Raw genomic sequence first — 20,762 nt, 5'->3', positions numbered from 1 at the left:
AGAATGTAGGACAGTTGCAAATAAATGAATTAGTTTCAAGTGCCAATCCATCCATGTGGGGCAATGAAATCACCAGACATAAAAGGCACCAACTGGACTGGGCAACTCTGATCACACCTGTTGACCTTTACTTTCTGGAATAAAGCAATGGAATTAAAGTTAAGTTTTCCCTGGTCTAGAGTTGAACTGGTCCACCTTCGGAGAGATTGAAGACGTACGAGTGCGTGGAGTTCCTGTTCAGATGACAAGTGGGCCTTACACTCCTGGGTCCCCCTACTGTACAAGCAGATAGCAGATACAGGACTGCGCAAGTCAACGCCCATATAAAAACATTCAAGTCGCCTACAGGGATAATGGTATGATAGAATCAGAGGAGGTACTTACAGCAGATTCCAATCTGTAACATTTAGCAATTTCACGCAAAAATATGGGTAATTTTATGTCATGAACTTGGGCTTGCGAGCAAGCCAGTAACAAGTCTCCAAACTTGTTTCAAAAGGTCTGGGATGGATTCAAGTTTAGATCGCAAAGGGAACCAGAGACCTAAGCCAGTGTTATGTTCTGACATTCACTGTGTCATTAATTCCACAAACCTTTCTTATCCGCCTTCAACTTCATCGAGACAACATCTGACCCTGCATTCGGTTCACTCATGGCCAGAGCCCCAAAATGATCACCACTGATTAACTGAAAGGAGAGAAAGCCAATTAAATAGAAGGAAACTCACGTCACAGTCCAACTGTAGTGTAGTGACAAGCACACTCGGAGGCTGCTCCAAGAACCAACTCCGGAATATAACACAATCAATAGATTCCCTTCTAGTTGCAATGTAGTTGCACAAGTGCTGGTTGAAAGATTTCTCTTCACTGACAATCTGTTCCAAATTTTAAAGCCCTGCGTCTCGTTTCGAAATAGCTCACCAATCGATATTGTGTCATGTTTGAAGATGCCATTTGCATGAACACACTTTCTTTTAATCCTTACATTTTTCATTTAGAACTCTGCCACCTTGTCATGTTCCTGCTTTCAACCAGGCTGAACCTTTCTTTCTGAAAAGTTATAGCATGTAGGGATTTTGGGAAACAACCTTTATGGTACTTTTGTTATAATGTCAGATGTGCACCATCTCTGCAGTGTTGTTAATAATGGCTGGTGTCTGGTTAGGTATGTTTTACCAGTCGAATAAGACTGATCATTTGTTGCTTTCATATATTATATTTAAATCTTGGAATGTAACGCCCAGCACACATCATTCCTTGGGAATGACATTATTCCAGAAATAAATACAGGAGTTGTTGAATGATTGCAATGAGCTGGATATGTGGGACATCAATTGAACTATTTTTTAAAGTAGAACATCGCTTCTTGGCCTTTTGGCTAAGATCAAGCGTCAGTCAAGCCCAAGTTGAGCCTTTTCTTGTCAGCTTGGATCTTGTGTCTCTCTCTTTTGGAGACCACAAATTGGTTTCAATTTGATTTTGAATTGGTTTTTGGAGCAAGCAATGAGATTAAGGGGTTCCCCCATCCATTTTGCAATTGCCTTTGTAACTTTAAGGATGGGATAAAAAAAGTGCACATTATACAGTGCACACTGATGCATAAGCAGGAGCTCAAGTCAGGTGATGGAGGCAATATGAAGGCAGGAGCCCACAGTTTGGAGGCAGTTTTATGCTCCTAAACCTCCAGCCTTGTTACGGTATGCTGAAAATGAAATGAAAATCGCTTATTGTCACAAGTAGGCTTCAAATGAAGTAACTGTGAAAAGCCCCTAGTCGCCATATTCCGGCGCCTGTTCGTGGAGGCTGGTACGGGAATTGAATCGTGCTGCTGGCCTGCTTGGTCTGCTTTCAAAGCCAGCGATTTAGCCCAGTGTGCTAAAGCCAAGCAGAACTGTTTTATCACTAGACAGGACACACTGTAGATCTGGCAATGAAATTCAGGTCTGCTAGCTGCTAATGCCACTATATAGGGACTTATATAGGTACTTGCCCGAGTTTGGTATCTATACTATAACTGGACTCAGAATTTAGGATTAGAAGGCACTGGAGATTATGTAGAAGGCACTGGAGATTATGTCTTGGATACCTCTCTGAAATGTCCTTTATCTAATAAAGGATAGTCTGAGAGCAATGAATACAAAGCATGAACCACTAATTCAACTTAAACATGACCGGAGCTTTGCGTTACTTGGCACTATACCTTTGGCAAGTATTTCTTCTTCTGTTTTTCGTTCCCATTCCTCACCAGCTGATTGATGCACAGGTTGGAATGAGCTCCATAACTGAGGCCGATGGCAGCAGACGCACGGCTTATTTCCTCCATAACAAGGACATGATCCAGGTATCCACCTCCTGCCCCTCCATATTCCTCTGTAAGTTACCACAAAGACAGCTGAGCAAGATCATTAAGCTCACCTCAACAGGAACAAAATCCTGAACACCATGCATCAGCCATCCAAGCAAAACACTGTAATTATGTACACTACTGGTGAAAATGTGAAACATGCTACCGCATGGAAGAGGTTGAGGTAAATAGCATAAAGGGGAAGCTTGTTAAGTACAGGAGGGAGAAAGGACAAGAAAGGACAGATAGGACAAGGTGAGAAAAGGTGTGTAAAGGCTCATGAGGAGCACAAACAACAGCATCGACCAATTGGACTGTAAGCTCTGTTCGTGTGCTGTTAATTCGATGTAACCAGAAAAGTAATCACATGTAAAACCACATGTAATCATCAGATATTCAAGAATTTTCTGCAATGCCCATGCTGAAAACACTATGTGCTCCTCTGTATACAACATACACGCCAAACAGAGGTTCCATCCACTTAGTAAACATATTCAAACAACTGCAAAGTGCAAAGTCCCTCCTACATACCACAGTCCAGCTGAATACACACACTCACACACTCCTAAAAAACACACTAACATGACATGAGAACATTGTTGCATCAATATACACACTAGTAAAACACACGCAATCATGAATTTGCACACACAAGGCACAGCCAAAGATACACTGAATGCATTGTATTTATAAGCATAAAAATACCATTTACAAGTTATAGTCATAGCTATGGTTTGGAGCCGAATGGGGTGTCGAAGGTTTTTTGGCGTTTTACTGGAGATTGTATCATTCAGAGCTTCCGGTAGGGGATGTTTGGATGAGGCAGTTTTTGGACAGGTTGGAGTTCCCGAGGGTTGAGGAGGTGAACATGCAGGGCCTGGGAGCCTCGATTGGGCTGAGGGAGATAACAGATTGCGTGGGGTAGATGTAGGCGGGGAAGGCCCCTGGTCCGGATGGGTTCCCAGTCGAGTTCGAGAAGAAGTTTGGGTTGGAACTGGGGCCCTTAGTAGTGGAGATACGAGACGATAATGAGGGGGAAAACTTCTCCCCACACTGTCTCAGGCTTCAACATCGCTTATTCTAAAGAAGGACAAGGACCCGGAGCAGTGTGGATTGTACCGCCCGATTTCACTGTTGAATGTAGATGCAAAGTTGTTGGCAACGGTGCTGGCAACGCGGATAGAGGATTGTGTGCCGGGGGGTGATAGGCGAGGACCAGACAGGGTTGGTGATGGGATGGCAGTTGTCGGCGAACGTATGGAGGTTGCTTAATGCTATAATGATGCCCTTGGAGGGCCAAGAAGTGGAAGTGGTTGTAGTAATGGACACGGAGATGGCACTCGACCGGGTCGAATGGGCTTATTTGGTCAAGGTGTTGGGACGGTTTGGGCAGGGGTTTATGGATTGGGTTTGGTTACTGTGTAAGGCACCTAAGGCGAGTGTTCAGACGAAAGAGGTCAGTTCGGATTATTTTGGGTTACACCGGGGGACAAGGCAGGGGCGTCCACTCTTTTTGCTATTCTTTGCCCTGGCGATTGAGTCACTGGCATTGGCGCCAAGGGGTTAGAGGGAGTGGAGGGGTATTGAGTGAGGGGGTTTGGGGGGGGGGGGGACGAGTTTTTTTTGTATACGATGATCACCTGCTGTATAATTCGGACCCAGTTAGGAGCTTTGATAGGATCATGGGGATGGATTTTGAGGGAATTTGAGCGCTTTTCAAAGTACAAGTTTAATATGGGTTTCTGCACAGGTACAGGAGAGGAGGTTGGGGGAACTGGCACTTTGGTTGGTAGAGGTGGTTTTTTGCTACCTTGGGATACAGGTGGCCCAGCTACATAAATTGAACTTGGCGTGGCTGGCAAGGGAATGAAGGCGGACTTTGGTGCTGCCAAAGTTTTTATGTGAGTTTCAAAACCTGATTTTTGTAGCCAAGTACTTTTCTAGGAAGGTCAATGGAATGATCTTTTCTTTTCTCTTTTTCATAAATTTAAGTGGCCCTGATGCCTTCCCGTCTGCATCTTTCTTAAAGTTCGGACCTATCCAGCCCAACGGCACTTCCAGTTCCTCCCATAATTCCTCCCCATCTGGGGGAACTCCAAACCCTCGAAAGCCACTCATAAAAAGTTTGAAATGCCTCATTCACCTTTTCTGGGGCGGAGTCCAATTTGCATAATCTCCCAGCAGCTTCCTGTCACACCTTAACTGCTGAGCCAAAAGGCGGCTAGCTTTCTCCCCATATTCATACACCACCCCCTTTAAGGGCTTCAGCTGGCGCACTGCCCTGCCCGTGGACAACAGGTCGAATTGCATTTGCAGTTTCTTTCTGCGTGCCCATAACTCCGGCGTTGGGTCACTAACATACTCCCGACCCATGCCAAGAATTTCATCCACTAGCTCCGGATGCTCCTTTCTGCCTTCCTTATCTATGCATGCCTTATACAAGATGATCTCCCCCCTGCTAATCACCGCCTTTAATGCCTCCCAGAAAGTAGACGGCAAGACTATCCCATTCTCATTCAATTCCCTGTACTTCTTTATGACCCTAGAGATCTTCCCGCAAAATCCAATATCAGACAACAGTCCTACATTCAGCCTCCATCCCGTGCGCTGCACCCCACCAGGCTCCAATATCAAGTCCACCAAGTGCGGCTTGTGGTCAAAAATCGCCACCGCCGAATTCTCCACATTTTTCACCCCACAGGACAGGGTCCTACCCATGACAAAATAGTAAATCCTCGAGTACACCTGGTGTACCAGGACGGAAAAAGGAAAATGCCTTACCCCCCAGATGCATAAACCGCCCGTAATTCCTCCCCACCTCCAGTCTCCTCCATGAATGCGGCTAACACCCTCGCCATCCCCAAAGGGGCCAGCGACCTTGGCCTGTAGCAGTCCCGTTTCGGATCCAACACAGTTAAAATCCCCCCCTTAAAATCAATCGGTGTGTCTAACTCCTGTATTGTGGCCAGCAATCGTCCCACAAACTTGACAGCATCCCAATTTGGGACATACACATTCACGGAGACCACAGCCTTCCCCTCCAGCGTACCTGTAACCATTACGTAACGACCCCGGATTGGCCAGAACCATCGCCGCCTGGAAACGGACCCTTTTGCTGGCCAGAATTGCCACCCCCGGGCTCCACTATCAAATAGAGTGGAAAAGCTGGCTCACCCAGGCCTTCCACAAGGTCTGGCCCCATGCCCACAAGTGAGTTTCTTGTAGGAGCACCACACTGTCCCACAAACCCCTTTAAGTGGGAAAAAACTCTTGCTGTCTTCACAGACCCGCACATTCCAAGTGACTAACCCTGTTGGGGGTCTCTCACCCAGCCCTCGAGTCAGGCATCCCTACCGTGGTGCAATACCGTAGTCCCAGGCCCACCAAAGATGACTTTCAGCCCCACCTCTAGGGTCAAAGAGAATTCCCTGGTCATTGTTAGTTCTCCCTTCCCCAACCGCCTCCCCTATCCATTTGTCTCCTCCCTCCAAGCTTGCAGGCTACCTGCCACCTCAACAACCACCCCCCCCCCCCAACCAAACAAACAAACAAACTAAACGGCAACCCAACCCAACGGATCGCAGCCTCTCCCCCTACTCCACATCACTAGCCACTCCTTCTCCTTCCCGCTAGTGAGGTGGCCCCCACCCAGCGCCCAATAACCCCCCTAAAAACAACAACCACCCAATCCCTCCTGACCCACTCCCCACACCAAAGTACCCAAACCCCAATGTCGTTAGCAAGCTTCCCTCCCTTCCAAGCAACATGCCAATCCCCCCTTCTTACAGCCCCAACTTCCAAGAAAACAAAAACATAACAGAAAGAGGCATAAATATACTGTGCGAGCATCTCCTTTGCACAAGTCCCCAACAGATATCCTCAGACCTGCCCCAGCTTCTCTCTGATGAAGGCTGCCGCAGTTGTGGCGTGTCAAAGAAATAACCTTTCAAATCTATTGTGACCCGCAGTCGCACCGGGTACACCATCCCAAATTGCACCCCTTTGCTATAAAACACCACCTTCGCCTTGTTGAAGGACGCACGCCTCTTCACCAGTTCAGTTCCAATGCCCTGATATATCCGTACCATGTGCCCATCCCAGTCAACATTACAGTTCTTTTTCACCCACTCCAAGACCCTCTCCTTCCTCTTGTAGCTGAAAAGCGGATAATAACCACCCGCAGTGGCTCATTGGACCGTGGCTTCTGTCAGAGTGCCGATGATCTCTATCCAACTCCAGAAGGGAGAACAACTCATCCCCTCCCACCAGCCGAGAAAACATTTCCGAGAAGTACTCAGTCGGCTTCGAGTCCTCCACTCCCTCTGGCAGCCCCACCATCCTGAGGTACAACCGCCTAGACCTGTTCTCAAGATCCTTCACTTTTAACCTCAGGCCCTTTTTGCTCTCCACCAGGAGCAGCAACTCCACCTCCAATGAGGCGAACCGCCCCTCATGCTGCAACAAGGCCTCCTCCATACCCTTCAAAGTCTTACCTTGCGCTTTCAGCACCTTAGGGTTCTTCCTAGCTGCTCGCGAATCGAGCCCAGTGCCTCCTCGACAGTGGCTTTATCTCCTTGTCCTGCCGCTCGATCTGTCTGCTAATCTGCTTGCCACATTTTCCAGTTCCTGCGCATCACCACAGCCAGCGTGCCTAATGTAACGGCAGCCATCTTCAATCCCTCAGGTTCTATCAACGGGCTACCCTCCTAGGCTTTCTTCACATTGGGCTTCTCCAGTGACATTTTCGACATGTTGCCATTAGGAAAAAATTCTCTGAATCAGCTAACTGGGTTTGGACACCAAAATCCGCTGAAAAAACGTATAAAGGGATCGAAAACAAAGACCCTGCCAGGAGCCAGGGTGACTTGGCTTTCACATGATGTCACCAGACTTCCGCATGGTGCTATATCACTGCAAATTCATTCTATTTTCTTTAAAATAATTGCAGTAACATGCAAAATAGACACCACTACAACATCTTAAATCTAAAAAGCAAACACAAAACCACATTTGCTAAATATCCTCACTGCACCAGCCCAATGTACACACTAATTCTAGAGTTCCACATTATTTTTCTGCATGAAGTTCCCCAAGTAGTACAAAGTCAGTCACACCCTATGATTTGCAACATAGTCCCAGAGGTTGATCAGGGATTTGGGAGAGACATCACAGGCAGGTCTTTGCCTTCCCAGTCTGTACTGCACACTACTGTGATGTCACCCGTTTTAACAGTAAGATATTTTTTCTCCTTGTTTTGAAGATGTGAATTCATGCGTGGCACTCTAGTAGTCATAATGCCATTCCAAAATGGCAGCCTGGGCATTTAAGTTTGGTTTGAAAAATTCCGGAGTTAAAGCTGTAACATGAAGTTATAGGATTATGGCAAAAACCCATGAATGAATTTCCTTTAGGGAACGAATAGGAATGTCCTTTCCCAGTCTTCAATATGACACCAATGTGCTGACTTCTAATTGCCCCCTGAAGTACTCCGACAAGCCATTCAACTGTATCAAACTGCGAGTGGTTGAAGAAGATGGTTCAATATCACCATCCCACGGCAAGTAGGGAAGGACAATAAATGTCGGCCTTGACTGCAACATCCACATTCTAAGAACTAATATTTTTTTAAACATTGGGGTAAAGTTGCACAGTTGCTGGCTGTCTTCCAGTACTTCATTCAAGTAGTCCTTCTTTATGCAAAGACAATGAATATTGGATGGCTATTTAGCCTGGATCATCTGCTTTGTATAAATATATGTAGAGAATGATGCAACACAAAAGGCCTATGCTGGCTGCCTGAAAGAGATATCCAGTTAGTCCCACTCCTCTGCTTGTAACCCATAGCTTTGTTACTTCTTTTTCACGTATATCTCCAGTGCTCTTTTAGCACTTACTATTGAATCTGCAACCCTTTTTGGGCAGCATATTGCAAAACACAACTTTCTGAATAAAAAACTTATTGCCGTCTTCTCCTTGATCTCTATGACTGGGTACTACACCAGGCAATGCATTTGCAGCCAGATTTTTGGATGCACCAAGTTTCTTAAAAGTTTTTTGGAGCAAAAGGAAACAATTTTAATTTGGCATGTTCAATTGACAATTGTTCAAATATATTACAGGCAGATGCCCACGGAATCAGAGAATCCTTACAGTGCAGAAGGCGGCCATTTGGCCTATCGAGTCTGAACCGACCCCATGAAAGAGCACCCCGGTACCTCAATCCCCCAACCTATCCCCGTAACCCCACCAAGGGGCAATTTAGTACAGCCACTCCACCAGCCCGCACATCTTTGGATGGTGGGAGGAAACCGGAGTACCTGGAGGAAACTCACGCAGACACGGGAAGAATGTGCAAACTCCACACAGACAGTCACTCGAGGTTGGAATTGAACCTGGGTCCCTAGCGCTGTGAGGCAGCAGTGCTAACCACTGTGCCTTACATTTAAATAGCATCTTATCAAATCTTCAAAACCTCTAAGAGCACTTCACATGACTGATTCACTTTGGCACAAGTCAATTACCTTATCCCAGGCAAATTACCAGGTATATATACCGCAGGGAAAGAGTTATATCTGCGATGAGGCAAGACTTAGGATGCATCGGATGGAGAGGAAAACTGCAGGGGATGGGCACAATAGAAATGTGGAGCTTGTTCAAGGAACAGCTACTGCGTGTCCTTGATAAGTATGTACCTGTCAGGCAGGGAGGAAGTGGTCGAGCAAGGGAACCGTGGTTTGCTAAAGCAGTCGAAACACTTGTCAAGAGGAAGAAGGAGGCTTATGTAAAGATGAGACATGAAGGTTCAGTTAGGACGCTCAAGAGTTACAAGTTAGCTAGGAAGGACCTAAAGAGAGAGCTAAGAAGAGCCAGGAGGGAACACGAGAAGTCTTTGGCAGGTAGGATCAAGGATAACCCTAAAGCTTTCTATAGATATGTCAGGAATAAATGAATGACTAGGGTAAGAGTAGGGCCAGTCAAGGACAGTAGTGGGAAGTTGTGCGTGGAGTCCGAGGAGATAGGAGAGGTGCTAAATGAATATTTTTCGTCAGTATTCACACAGGAAAAAGACAATGTTGTCGAGGAGAATACTGAGATTCAGGCTACTAGACTAGAAGGGCTTGAGGTTCATAAGAAGGAGGTGTTAGCAATTCTGGAAAGTGTGAAAATAGATAGGTCCCCTGGGCCGGATGGGATTTATCCTAGGATTCTCTGGGAAGCTAGGGAGGAGATTGCTGAGCCTTTGGCTTTGATCTTTAAGTCATCTTTGTCTACAGGAATAGTGCCAGAAGACTGGAGGATAGCAAATGTTGTCCCCTTGTTCAAGAAGGGGAGTAGAGACAACCCCGGTAACTATAGACCAGTGAGCCTTACTTCTGTTGTGGGCAAAATCTTGGAAAGGTTTATAAGAGATAGGATGTATAATCATCGGGAAAGGAATAATTTGATTAGAGATAGTCAACACGGTTTGTGAAGTGTAGGTCGTGCCTCACAAACCTTATTGAATTCTTTGAGAAGGTGACCAAACAGGTGGAGGAGGGTAAAGCAGTTGATGTGGTGTATATGGATTTCAGTAAAGCGTTTGATAAGGTTCCCCACGATAGGCTACTGCAGAAAATACGGAGGCATGGGATTCAGGGTGATTTAGCAGTTTGGATCAGAAATTGGCTAGCTCGAAGAAGACAAAGGGTGGTGGTTGATGGGAAATGTTCAGACTGGAGTCCAGTTACTAGTGGTGTACCACAAGGATCTGTTTTGGGGCCACTGCTGTTTGTCATTTTTATAAATGACCTGGAGGAGGGCGTAGAAGGATGGGTGAGTAAATTTGCAGATGACACTAAAGTCGGTGGAGTTGTGGACAGTGCGGAAGGATGTTACAAGTTACAGAGGGACATAGATAAGCTGCAGCACTGGGCTGAGAGGTGGCAAATGGAGTTTAATGCGGAAAAGTGTGAGGTGATTCATTTTGGAAGGAATAACACAAAGACAGAGTACTGGGCTGATGGTAAGATTATTAGCAGTGTGGATGAGCATAGAGATCTCGGTGTCCATGTACATAGATCCCTGAAAGTTGCCACCCAGGTTGAGAGGGTTTTTAAGAAGGCGTACGGTGTGTTAGCTTTTATTGGTAGAGGGATTGAGTTTCGGAGCTATGAGGTCATGTTGCAGCTGTACAAAACTCTGGTGCGGCCGCATTTGAGTATTGCGTGCAATTCTGGTCGCCGCATTATAGGAAGTATGTGGAAGCATTAGAAAGGGTGCAGAGGAGATTTACCAGAATGTTGCCCGGTATGGAGGGAAGATCTTATGAGGAAAGGCTGAGGGACTTGAGGCTGTTTTTGTTAGAAAGAAGAAGGTTAAGAGGTGACTTAATTGAGGCATACAAGATGATCAGAGGATTGGACAGGGTGGACAGTGAGAGCCTTTTTCCTTGGATGGTGATGTCTAGCACGAGGGGACATAGCTTTAAATTGAGGGGCGATAGATATAGGACAGATGTCAGAGGTATGTTCTTTACTCAGAGTAGTAAGGGCGTGGAATGCCCTGCCTGCAACAGTAGTGGACTCACCAACACTAAGAGCATTCAAATGGTCATTGGATAGACATATGGATGATAAGGGAATAGTGTAGATGGGCTTTAGAGTGGTTTCACATGTCGGCGCAACATTGTGGGCCGAAGGGCCTGTACTGCGCTGTAATGTTCTATGTTCTAATTGCAATTAATCTGTTCCACTGGTGATTATTTATCTGTGGAGATATTAAATCTGGTCAGAACAGCGATTCAAATAGTGCAATGGGATCTTTATTGTCCATGAGACAGTCAGAAGAGAGCAACCCTTGGTGTGACAACTCGTTCAAGGGACTCCTCTTGACAATGTGGCGGCACTCCCCAAGTGCTGGACTGAAGTCTCAATCAAAATTGTGTAACTGGGCGCCTAGAACCATATCACCATTCCGTCACTGCAGCTGGATTAAAGTCATGGAACTCTTGTCCAAACCACACTGTGGCTGTACCTACACCAGGTGGACTCCAGTGCTTCAAGGCAGAGACCCACCACCGGCTTCTCAAGGTTAATTATGGATGGGCAACAAACACTGGCCTTGCCAGCGATGCTCATATCCCACAAAAGAATACAAAGTTGGCATCACATTATGTGCAAACCTAGAAATTGAGTAGACCATTTGGCCCTATGACCCTGCTCCTTATTCAACAAGATCATGGCTGATCTTCTACTTCAACCCCACCTTCGCACAACATCCCCATATCCCCCGTGATAGTTTAAATTACTGCTATGGAAAGGAAAACTGACGGAAGCTGAAGCTATCAAAACTCACCAGGTGCAGTGATCCCTAGAACTCCAAGATCACCAAGCTGCTTCCAGAACTCCTAAACACCAAAGAAGCAACATAGCGGTAAATTATGAGAAGAGTTTGCTAACAAATCCAAACTGTGCCGTACACTGGTGCATAAACCACTCTTGTAGGGGATGCAGACATGTGGGATTTGCACACAATCGTCTTCAGCACACTGACTATTGAACATTAAGGAACAAGCTGCAGTTTAATATTAAGTAATTAAACAATTCACGTACAGGATATTTGTAAGGTAGGAGTTATGGGCATTTACTGAGGGGTTCAGATAGTGTATGTTCAGAATAACAGATGGTTCAGAGTGAGTTACAGAATGCAGTTTAATGAAGTAGTTGAGAACAAAAATGAGACGGGATACTCAGAGGAAAGCTCTTTTGTGAATTTGTTGGTGTGTGTGTGGGGTGAGGGTAAAAGAGAGCAAAGCACTTCCAGGAAAAAGAGGCAATTGAAAACAAGAAAATTCTTGAACTGATGCAAGAACAACACTCCCTCTGTAAAACAGGAGAAAGAGATTGGTGTCGCAATAAACAAAGAGCAAATGAGAGAAGAATATTTTGATAAAACCAGGGATGGAGGCGAAGAGGAGATTACCACAATGAGGTGGAGCCTGAGGAATGAAAGTGGCTCCTATCAAACAGAGCAGACGGGGGGCCAGAGAGCCACACATGTTCTGGTCTTGCCCCAAGTTGGTAAGTTTCTGGGTCTCCTTCTTTAGCACCATGTCACGGATACTTAATGTTGATCTGGGGCCATGTACGTTGGTGGCCATTTTCAGGGTATCATACTCGCCAGTGCTGCAGATGGGGGTGAAGCTGGTGTCCTCGCCTTCTCCTCATTAATAGCCCGGAGATGCATTCTGCTTAGGTGGAGGTCTCCTATTCCGCCCAGTGGTTCAGCTTGGTTGGGTGACCTCAAATCGTTCTTACATTTGGAGACGGTCAAGGACATCATTAGGGGGTTGGTCGAAAGGTTCTACCAAATGGCAGCCATTCATTTCCTTTTTTAAAGTTATTCACCGTCAGTTCCTAAGGGGTTTGGTTAATGTTGGAGGGTTAAGTTAATTGGGCTTCTTGATTGTATTCTTTTTGCATTGTAACTTGAATGAACTGTTTTATATTATTTTGTTTATAATAAAAAACTGTCAATAAAAATATTTTTTTTAAAGCAGAGCAGGCAGGAGGGAAAGAGGGAGTAGTGCCTCCATCAAACAGGTAAGAGGGAGTGAAGATTGCATCCATGTATTTAAAGATTGAATCCATGTATTTAAATACAGTGAGGGTACTGATAGGAGGGAAGAACATGTTGGGTGATATAGTTGGGCATGAGAAGGAAGCTCACAGGACCAGTGGCCCATACTAATGTACAAATTAAATAGAGAAAGACAAGATCATAGAAGAGAGATCAGAATTGCTATACAATTAGAGATGGGCAGCATGGTAGCACAAGTGGATAGCACTGTGGCTTCACAGCGCCAGGGTTCCAGGTTTGATTCCCTGCTGGGTCACTGTCTGTGTGGAGTCTGCACGTTCTCCTCGTGTGTGCGTGGGTTTCCTCCAGGTGCTCCGGTTTCCTCCCACAGTCCAAAGACGTGCAGGTTAGATGGATTGGCCATGATAAATTGCTCTTAGTGACCAAAAAGGTTAGGAGGGGTTACGGGGATGGGGTGGGAGTGAGGGCTTAAGTGGGTCGGTGCAGACTCAATGGGCCGAATGGCCTCCTTCTGCACTGTAAGTTCTATGAGAGATCTTTTCAAGTATCCTGTCAAGGAATAAGAGAAAAGTCTAACCAGATACAGGAGCAACCTTCCCATTTTGCGAGGTTTAAGAGCTTTGGAGGGGGAAACCTGTTTGGCACAAAGGAGGAAATCAAAGGCACGATCCAAAAGCCACTCTGCGCCGGAAAGGCAGCTCACTGCGGCATAGTATGGCCAATAAAAGACAATCGACCCCGCTCCGGAGAAATACCCGGCTCGCAATACCTTTCAAGATCCAACGCAATCTCGCGAGATGTTGCAATGTAAATCCTGCCCATTGTAGGTGGGATCACTTGTTGGCAAATCTGCATTTAGAGCGAGACAGTTAGTCTCACTCTTATGTGGAGATTCCCGCGAGACCCGAGGCTTTGGGATTCATCCCCATTGCCTCAGAGACCTTCATAGAATCATTGAATTTACAGTGCAGGAGGCCATTCGGCCCATTGAGTCCACACCGGCCCTTGGAAAGAGCACCCTACCCAAGCCCACACCTCCACCCTATCCCCGTAACCCAGTAACCCCACCCAACCATTTTGGGCACTAAGAGAATTTAGCAAGGCCAATCCACCCAACCTACACAACTTTGGACTGTGGGAGGAAACCGGGGCACCCGGAGGAAACCCACGCAGACACAGGGAGAACGTGCAGAGTCCGCACAGACAGTGACCCAAGCCGGGAATTGAACTTGGGACCCTGGAGCTGTGAAGCAACTGTGCTAACCACTGTGCTACCGTGCTGCCCCCACAAATGGAGACCAGACGGAACGGTACTCGTGGGGGTCTCCCAGAGGATGGGAAGCCCCCAGCTGCATACCCTTTGGGCAGGGTGGTGCCCCAGCACGGCTGATGCCACCTGGGCACTCTGGCAGTGCCATCTGGGTGCCAGCTTGGCACTTCCAAGCTGCCCAGGTGGCATTGCCAGCTGGCATGGGCACTGCCGAGGGAAGCCCTGTGTGGGTGTTGGGGCCGGGGACTCTCCCATAGTGCGTTTGGAGGTCGGGGAGCGTTCGGGGGCCTCGAAGATGACGTCCCAATCTCTCACTATACTGGGGAGTTCTAGCGAGCAGAACCTTCCACTGTACAAAATGGGGCTATGCGCGGCCGAGACTGTGCATTACCCATCGAGGCCCCTTATACAACACAAGATGCATTGAATAGCCATGTGTTTCTCAGCACTGCGAGTGCCAGGAAACACACGGCTGAACAAGCCCGCTATGGAACTTTGTTCACATTTGGGTGAATTGCGCCCCAGGTTTCCTGGGAATCAACTTTAGCAATAATGTAAATGTGCGTTTGGTTTGAGAATAGAGGTGACAGTGAGGTCAAGGTACAAAGATACGGAAAAGGGTTGAGCCAAGGATAAGAACTGGTAGCAGTTCATCACACTTGGAAACAATACAAAGATACTGTATGAAGGATATAGAAGAGATCAAGATACAGAGATTCAGTTGATGCACTGCCAGCACAGAGGGTATTGAGTGCTAAGGGCCTGCATAATCTGAAGGAAGCTGTTGAATGTATAATGCAATCATCAGCAAAAACGTGGATAGTTTTGGAAGATGAGAGCAGACCGTTAATGATAGGAAGGGATAGAGGGGGAGAACACAGATCCCTGAAGAACCACTTAATTAATGGAAAGAGAGTCAAAGGATAAGCTTTTCATTACAGCAATTTTCAATTACAGCATATAGACAGGAACCTTGATTGCAATGACCTTAAGCTGTGCGGTAACTTGTTTAGAAGAGCTTGTTACCAAAGCTGTTAAAAGTTCACGAACTATTGAAGATAATGACAGCTAATTCCCAAAAGTATTCAAGAGAACAGTTCCACAGGGGCATTACAAGTGCAAAGACCAGGGCAAAACCACACCAGGAACCACTGAGTGGGCCAGAAATTTTAAAATGGTTGACAATTTGAAAGTGAACAGTAGTTTTTGGGAGTTCCAGAAAGAACCAATGCAGAAACAAACCGATGTTTCTGTGGCTACAAATGTGAATCAAGGAGGATGTGCTTTTCCAGGGTCAAGGGTGTCATTGAAGATTTGCAGATCACCCAGAGGTGGGAGAATGAACAGTCAGCATTTGTGGTCCACATAGGTACCAATATAGTTAGGAAGAGGGATATGGTCATGCAGTCAGAATTTAGAGTTGGAGGTCAATCATCTCGCAGCCAGGACATCACTGCAGGAGTTCCTCAGGGTAGTGTCTTACCACCTTCAGCTGCTTCATCATAATAATCGCTTATTGTCACAAGTAGGCTTCAATGAAGTTACTGTGAAAAACCCCTAGTCGCCACATTCTGGCGCCTGCTCGGGGAGGCCGGTACGGGAATTGAACCCACGCTGCTGGCCTTGTTCTGCATCGCAAGCCAGCTGTTTAGCGCACTGAGCTAAACCAGCCCCATGATCAATGATCTTCCTTACACCAGAAGGTCAGAAGTGAGGATCTTCGCTGTTGATTGCACAATGTCCAGCGCCACTCCGTAAATACTGAAGCAGTCTATGACCAGATGCAGTAAGACCTGGACAATATCCAGGCTTGGGCTGACAAGTGGCAAGTAACATTCGTCCCACACAGTGCCAGGCAATGATCATGTCCAACAAGAGAGAATCTAACCATCGCCCCTTCACATTCATAGATACATAGAACATACTGTGCAGAAGGAGGCCATTCGGCCCATCAAGTCTGCACCGACCCACTTAAGCCCTCACTTCCACCCTATCCCCATAACCCAATAACCCCTCCTAACCTTTTTGGACACCAAGGGCAATTTATCATGGCCAATCCACCTAACCTGCACATCCTTGGACTGTGGGAGGAAACCGGAGCACCCGGAGGAAACCCACGCAGACACAGGGAGAACGTGCAGACTCCGTACAGACAGTGATCCAGGGGGGAATCAAACCTGGGACCCTTGCGCTGTGAAGCCACAGTGCTAGCCACGTGTGCTACCGTGCTGCCCTTCCATTACCATTGCTTAATCCACACTATCAACATCTAGAGGGTTACCCGACCACATACTGAACTGGACTAGCCATATAAATACAGGAGTGTGATGGACTACCCTCCACTTGCCTGGATGAGTGCAGCTCGAATATCACTCAAGAAGATCTACACCATCTGGGACAAAGCAGCCCACTGGATTGCTCCCCCTTCCACATACTTTCAAACCCTCCTCCACCGACGAAGTGTGGCAATTGTGTTTACCATTTACTGGATGCACTGCTGGAACTCACCAGGGTTCCTTAAGCAGCAACTTCCAACCCTACGACCACTGCCATCTAAAAGGAGAAGAGCAGCAGATACCTGGGAACCCCGCCATTTGAATGTTCCCTTCCAGATCACTCAGTATCCTGACGTAGAAATTTATTGTCATTCCTTCACTGTCGCTGGGTCAAAATTAAGGAATTTCCTCAAATCATGAGGGGTCTAGACAGAGTAGGTAGGCAAAAACTGTTCCCGTTGGTGGAGAACCAGAGGGAATAGATTTAAAGGAATTTGCAAAAGAAGCAACGTCAACATGAAGAAGGATTTACTTATACAGTGAGGGGCTAGAATCTGGAGTGTGCTGCCCGAATGTGTGGTGGAGGCAGGGTCAATTGAGGCAATCAGGAGGGAAATGCATCATTATCTGAAAAGGAAGAATCTACAGAGCTGTGTGAAAAAAAATAAAGAAATAATATATTACTTGAAAACAGCAACCTAAATAGGGTAGAGGAGCAAAGGGATTTGGAAGTGTAAGTCCACAAATCACTAAAAGTTGTAACTTTGGTTCGTCTTAATCAATGGGAACTTTGATATATTCGGATTTTATCCATGTCTAGTTTTAAACTTTCAGCTGTAAGCAATGATTCATACACGGGGCATGAGCTACACAGTGTGGACTTACCTTCAAATTTGGGAAGTCATTCTTCTCGTCAATCTCCTGGGCTTTGGGAGCAAGGTGCTCCTGGCAGAATTTCTCAACCATTTGACGAAGCTAATGAGCAAAGAAGGAAAAGGCAAAGCAATAGTATCAATTCTGAAGTTTAATGGTTGTTTAAAAAACTAATGTGGTTTATCTTTAACATCTATGTAGGGTGAGAGAGGGAGATCCGACTGGGAGAATCACACTGCATTGAATGGAAGTCTAGGTTTATCAATCAGCTCCCTCAATCAAGCACCTCCCTACAATAACTCGTCCTGGAACTCTCTACCTACCGCATCCCTGCCCCCCACTCCCCCCATAAGATTAGACATGATATTCCACTTTTATAAATTAAAAAGAAGATGGGACACAGTGAAGGCACATGGGCTGAAAGGACATTGGTTTACCCAAGCGATTCCCAAACTGCCTCTGCTGTGTAACCAATCAGAGCCTTACTGCTGCAGGATGGCATCAAGTAGAGGCAGGAGGCGGGGTGGGGAGAGGGAGGCGGGCTTGGGGGGGGGGGAGGAGACGGGCTTGGGGGGGGGAGGAGACGGGCTTGGGGGGGGGGGGCGGGGAGGAGACGGGCTGGGGTGGGGGGGGGGGGGGGAGGAGACGGGCTGGGGTGGGGGGGGCAGGAGACGGGCTGAGGTGGGGGGGGGGGGAGGAGACGGGCTTGGGTGGGGGGGGGGGGGGAGGAGACGGGCTTGGGTGGGGGGCGGGGAGGAGACGGGCTGGGGTGGGGGGGGGGAGGAGACGGGCTGGGGTGGGGGGGGGGAGGAGACGGGCTGGGGTGGGGGGGGGCAGGAGACGGGCTGAGGTGGGGGGGGGCAGGAGACGGGCTGAGGTGGGGGGGGGGGGGGAGGAGGAGACGGGCTTGGGTGGGGGGGGGGAGGAGACGGGCTTGGGTGGGGGGGGGGAGGAGACGGGCTTGGGTGGGGGGGGGGGGAGGAGACGGGCTTGGGTGGGTGGGGTGGAGACGGGGCTTGGGTGGGTGGGGTGGAGACGGGCTTGGGTGGGTGGGGTGGAGGACGGGGGGTGGGTGGGGTGGAGACGGGCTTGGGTGGGTGGGGTGGAGACGGGCTTGGGTGGGTGGGGTGGAGACGGGCTTGGGTGGGGGGGGGAGGAGACGGGGCTGGGGTGGGGGGGGGGGGAGGAGACGGGCTGGGGTGGGGGGGGGGGGGGAGGAGACGGGCTGGGGTGGGGGTGGGGGGGAGGGAGACGGGCTGGGGTGGGGGGGGGGCAGGAGCCGGGCTGAGGTGGGGGGGGGGGGGGAGGAGACGGGCTGGGGGGGGGGGGGGGGGAGGAGAGGACGGGGGGGGGGGGGGGGGGGAGGAGATGGGGTGGGGGGGGGGGAGGGAGACGGGTTGGGGGTGGGGGGAGGAGACGGGCTTGGGGGGGGGGGGGGGAGGGAGACGGGCTTGGGGGGGGGGAGAGGAGACGGGCTTGGGGGGGGGGGGGGAGGAGACGGGCTTGGGGGGGGGGGGGAGGAGACGGGCTTGGGGGGGGGAGGAGACGGGCTTGGGGGGGGGGGGAGGAGACGGGCTTGGGGGGGGGGGGAGGAGACGGGCTTGGGGGGGGGGGGAGGAGACGGGCTTGGGGGGGGGGGAGGAGACGGGCTTGGGGGGGGGGGAGGAGACGGGCTTGGGGGGGGGGAAGGAGGAGACGGGCTTGGGGGGGGGGGAGGAGACGGGGCTTGGGGGGGGGGGGGGGAGGAGACGGGCTGGGGGGGGGGAGGAGACGGGATTGGGGGGGGGGGGGAGGAGACGGGATTGGGGGGGGGGAGGGAGGAGACGGGCTTGGGGGGGGAGGAGATGATCTGGGGGAGGAGACGGGCTTGGGGGAGGAGACGGGCTTGGGTGGGGGGGGGGAGGAGACGGGCTTGGGTGGGGGGGGGGGGGGAGGAGACGGGCTTGGGTGGGGGGGGGGGGAGGAGACGGGCTTGGGTGGGGGGGGATGAGACAGGCTTGGGTGGGGGGGGGTGGAGACGGGCTTGGGTGGGGGGGGGGGGAGGAGACGGGCTGGGGTGGGGGGTGGGGGGAGGGAGACGGGCTGGGGGTGGGGGGGTGGGGGAGGAGACGGGGCTGGGGTGGGGGGTGGGGGGAGGAGACGGGCTGGGGGTGGGGGGGGGGGAGGAGACGGGCTGGGGTGGGGGGGGGGGAGGAGACGGGCTGGGGTGGGGGGGGGGGAGGAGACGGGCTGGGGTGGGGGGGGGAGGAGACGGGCTGGGGTGGGGGGGGGGGGGAGGAGACGGGCTGGGGTGGGGGGGGGAGGAGACGGGCTGGGGTGGGGGGGGAGGAGACGGGCTGGGGTGGGGGGGGGGAGGAGACGGGCTGGGGTGGGGGGGGAGGAGACGGGCTGGGGTGGGGGGGGGGAGGAGACGGGCTGGGGTGGGGGGGGGGAGGGAGACGGGCTGGGGTGGGGGGGGAGGAGACGGGCTGAGGTGGGGGGGGGAGGGAGACGGGCTGGGGTGGGGGGGGGAGGAGACGGGTTGGGGTGGGGGTGGGGGGTGGAGACGGGCTGGGGTGGGGTGGGGGGGGGGGAGGAGATGGGCTGGGGGTGTGGGGGGGGGGGGAGGAGGCGGGTGGGGGGGAAGGAGGATGGGTGGGGGGGGAAGGAGGCGGGTGGGGGGGGAAGGAGGCGGGTGGGGGGGGAAGGAGGCGGGTGGGGGGGAAGGAGGCGGGTGGGGGGGGAATGAGGCGGGTGGGGGGGGGAATGAGGCGGGGTGGGGGGGGGGAAGGAGGCGGGGTGGGGGGGGGAAGGAGGCGGGTGGGGGGGGGGAAGGAGGCGGGTGGGGGGGGGAAGGAGGCGGGTGGGGGGGGGAAGGAGGCGGGTGGGGGGGGAAGGAGGCGGGTGGGGGGGGAAGGAGGCGGGTGGGGGGGGGGAAGGAGGCGGGGTGGGGGGGGGGAAGGCGGCGGGTGGGGGGGAAGGCGGCGGGTGGGGGGGGAAGGCGGCGGGTGGGGGGGAAGGCGGCGGGTGGGGGGAAGGCGGCGGGTGGGGGGGAAGGCGGCGGGTGGGGGGGGAAGGCGGCGGGGTGGGGGGGGAAGGCGGCGGGTGGGGGGGGAAGGCGGCGGGTGGGGGGGAAGGCGGCGGGTGGGGGGGAAGGCGGCGGGTGGGGGGGGAAGGCGGCGGGTGGGGGGGAAGGCGGCGGGTGGGGGGGAAGGCGGCGGGTGGGGGGGGAAGGCGGCGGGTGGGGGGGGAAGGCGGCGGGTGGGGGGGAAGGCGGCGGGTGGGGGGGAAGGCGGCGGGTGGGGGGGAAGGCGGCGGGTGGGGGGGAAGGCGGCGGGTGGGGGGGGAAGGCGGCGGGGTGGGGGGGAAGGCGGCGGGTGGGGGGGAAGGCGGCGGGTGGGGGGGGAAGGCGGCGGGTGGGGGGAAGGCGGCGGGTGGGGGGG

The 20,762-nt window shown here is 51.1% G+C and overlaps 1 protein-coding gene and 1 pseudogene across 1 annotated transcript in view; one reads left to right on the top strand and one right to left on the bottom strand.

The window, feature by feature from the left end:
- The window catches only part of ivd (isovaleryl-CoA dehydrogenase), a 62,302-nt gene that overhangs the window by 31,480 nt on the left and 10,060 nt on the right, over positions 1-20,762 (bottom strand). Inside the window, exons 2-5 of the mRNA XM_072486184.1 lie at positions 17,353-17,442; positions 11,677-11,728; positions 2,200-2,369; positions 594-687 (exon numbers count right to left, since the gene is read on the bottom strand). Coding sequence (XP_072342285.1) covers positions 594-687; positions 2,200-2,369; positions 11,677-11,728; positions 17,353-17,442 — 406 coding nt within the window. The remainder of the gene's footprint in view (positions 1-593; positions 688-2,199; positions 2,370-11,676; positions 11,729-17,352; positions 17,443-20,762) is intronic.
- On the top strand, positions 1,358-1,581 carry LOC140408082 (U2 spliceosomal RNA; annotated as a pseudogene).

Source organism: Scyliorhinus torazame, chromosome 2 (assembly GCF_047496885.1).
Source record: "Scyliorhinus torazame isolate Kashiwa2021f chromosome 2, sScyTor2.1, whole genome shotgun sequence".
Lineage (NCBI taxonomy): Eukaryota > Metazoa > Chordata > Chondrichthyes > Carcharhiniformes > Scyliorhinidae > Scyliorhinus > Scyliorhinus torazame.
Note: the sequence above shows the minus strand (reverse complement) of the source record. Positions and strands in the feature narration are given on the sequence as shown.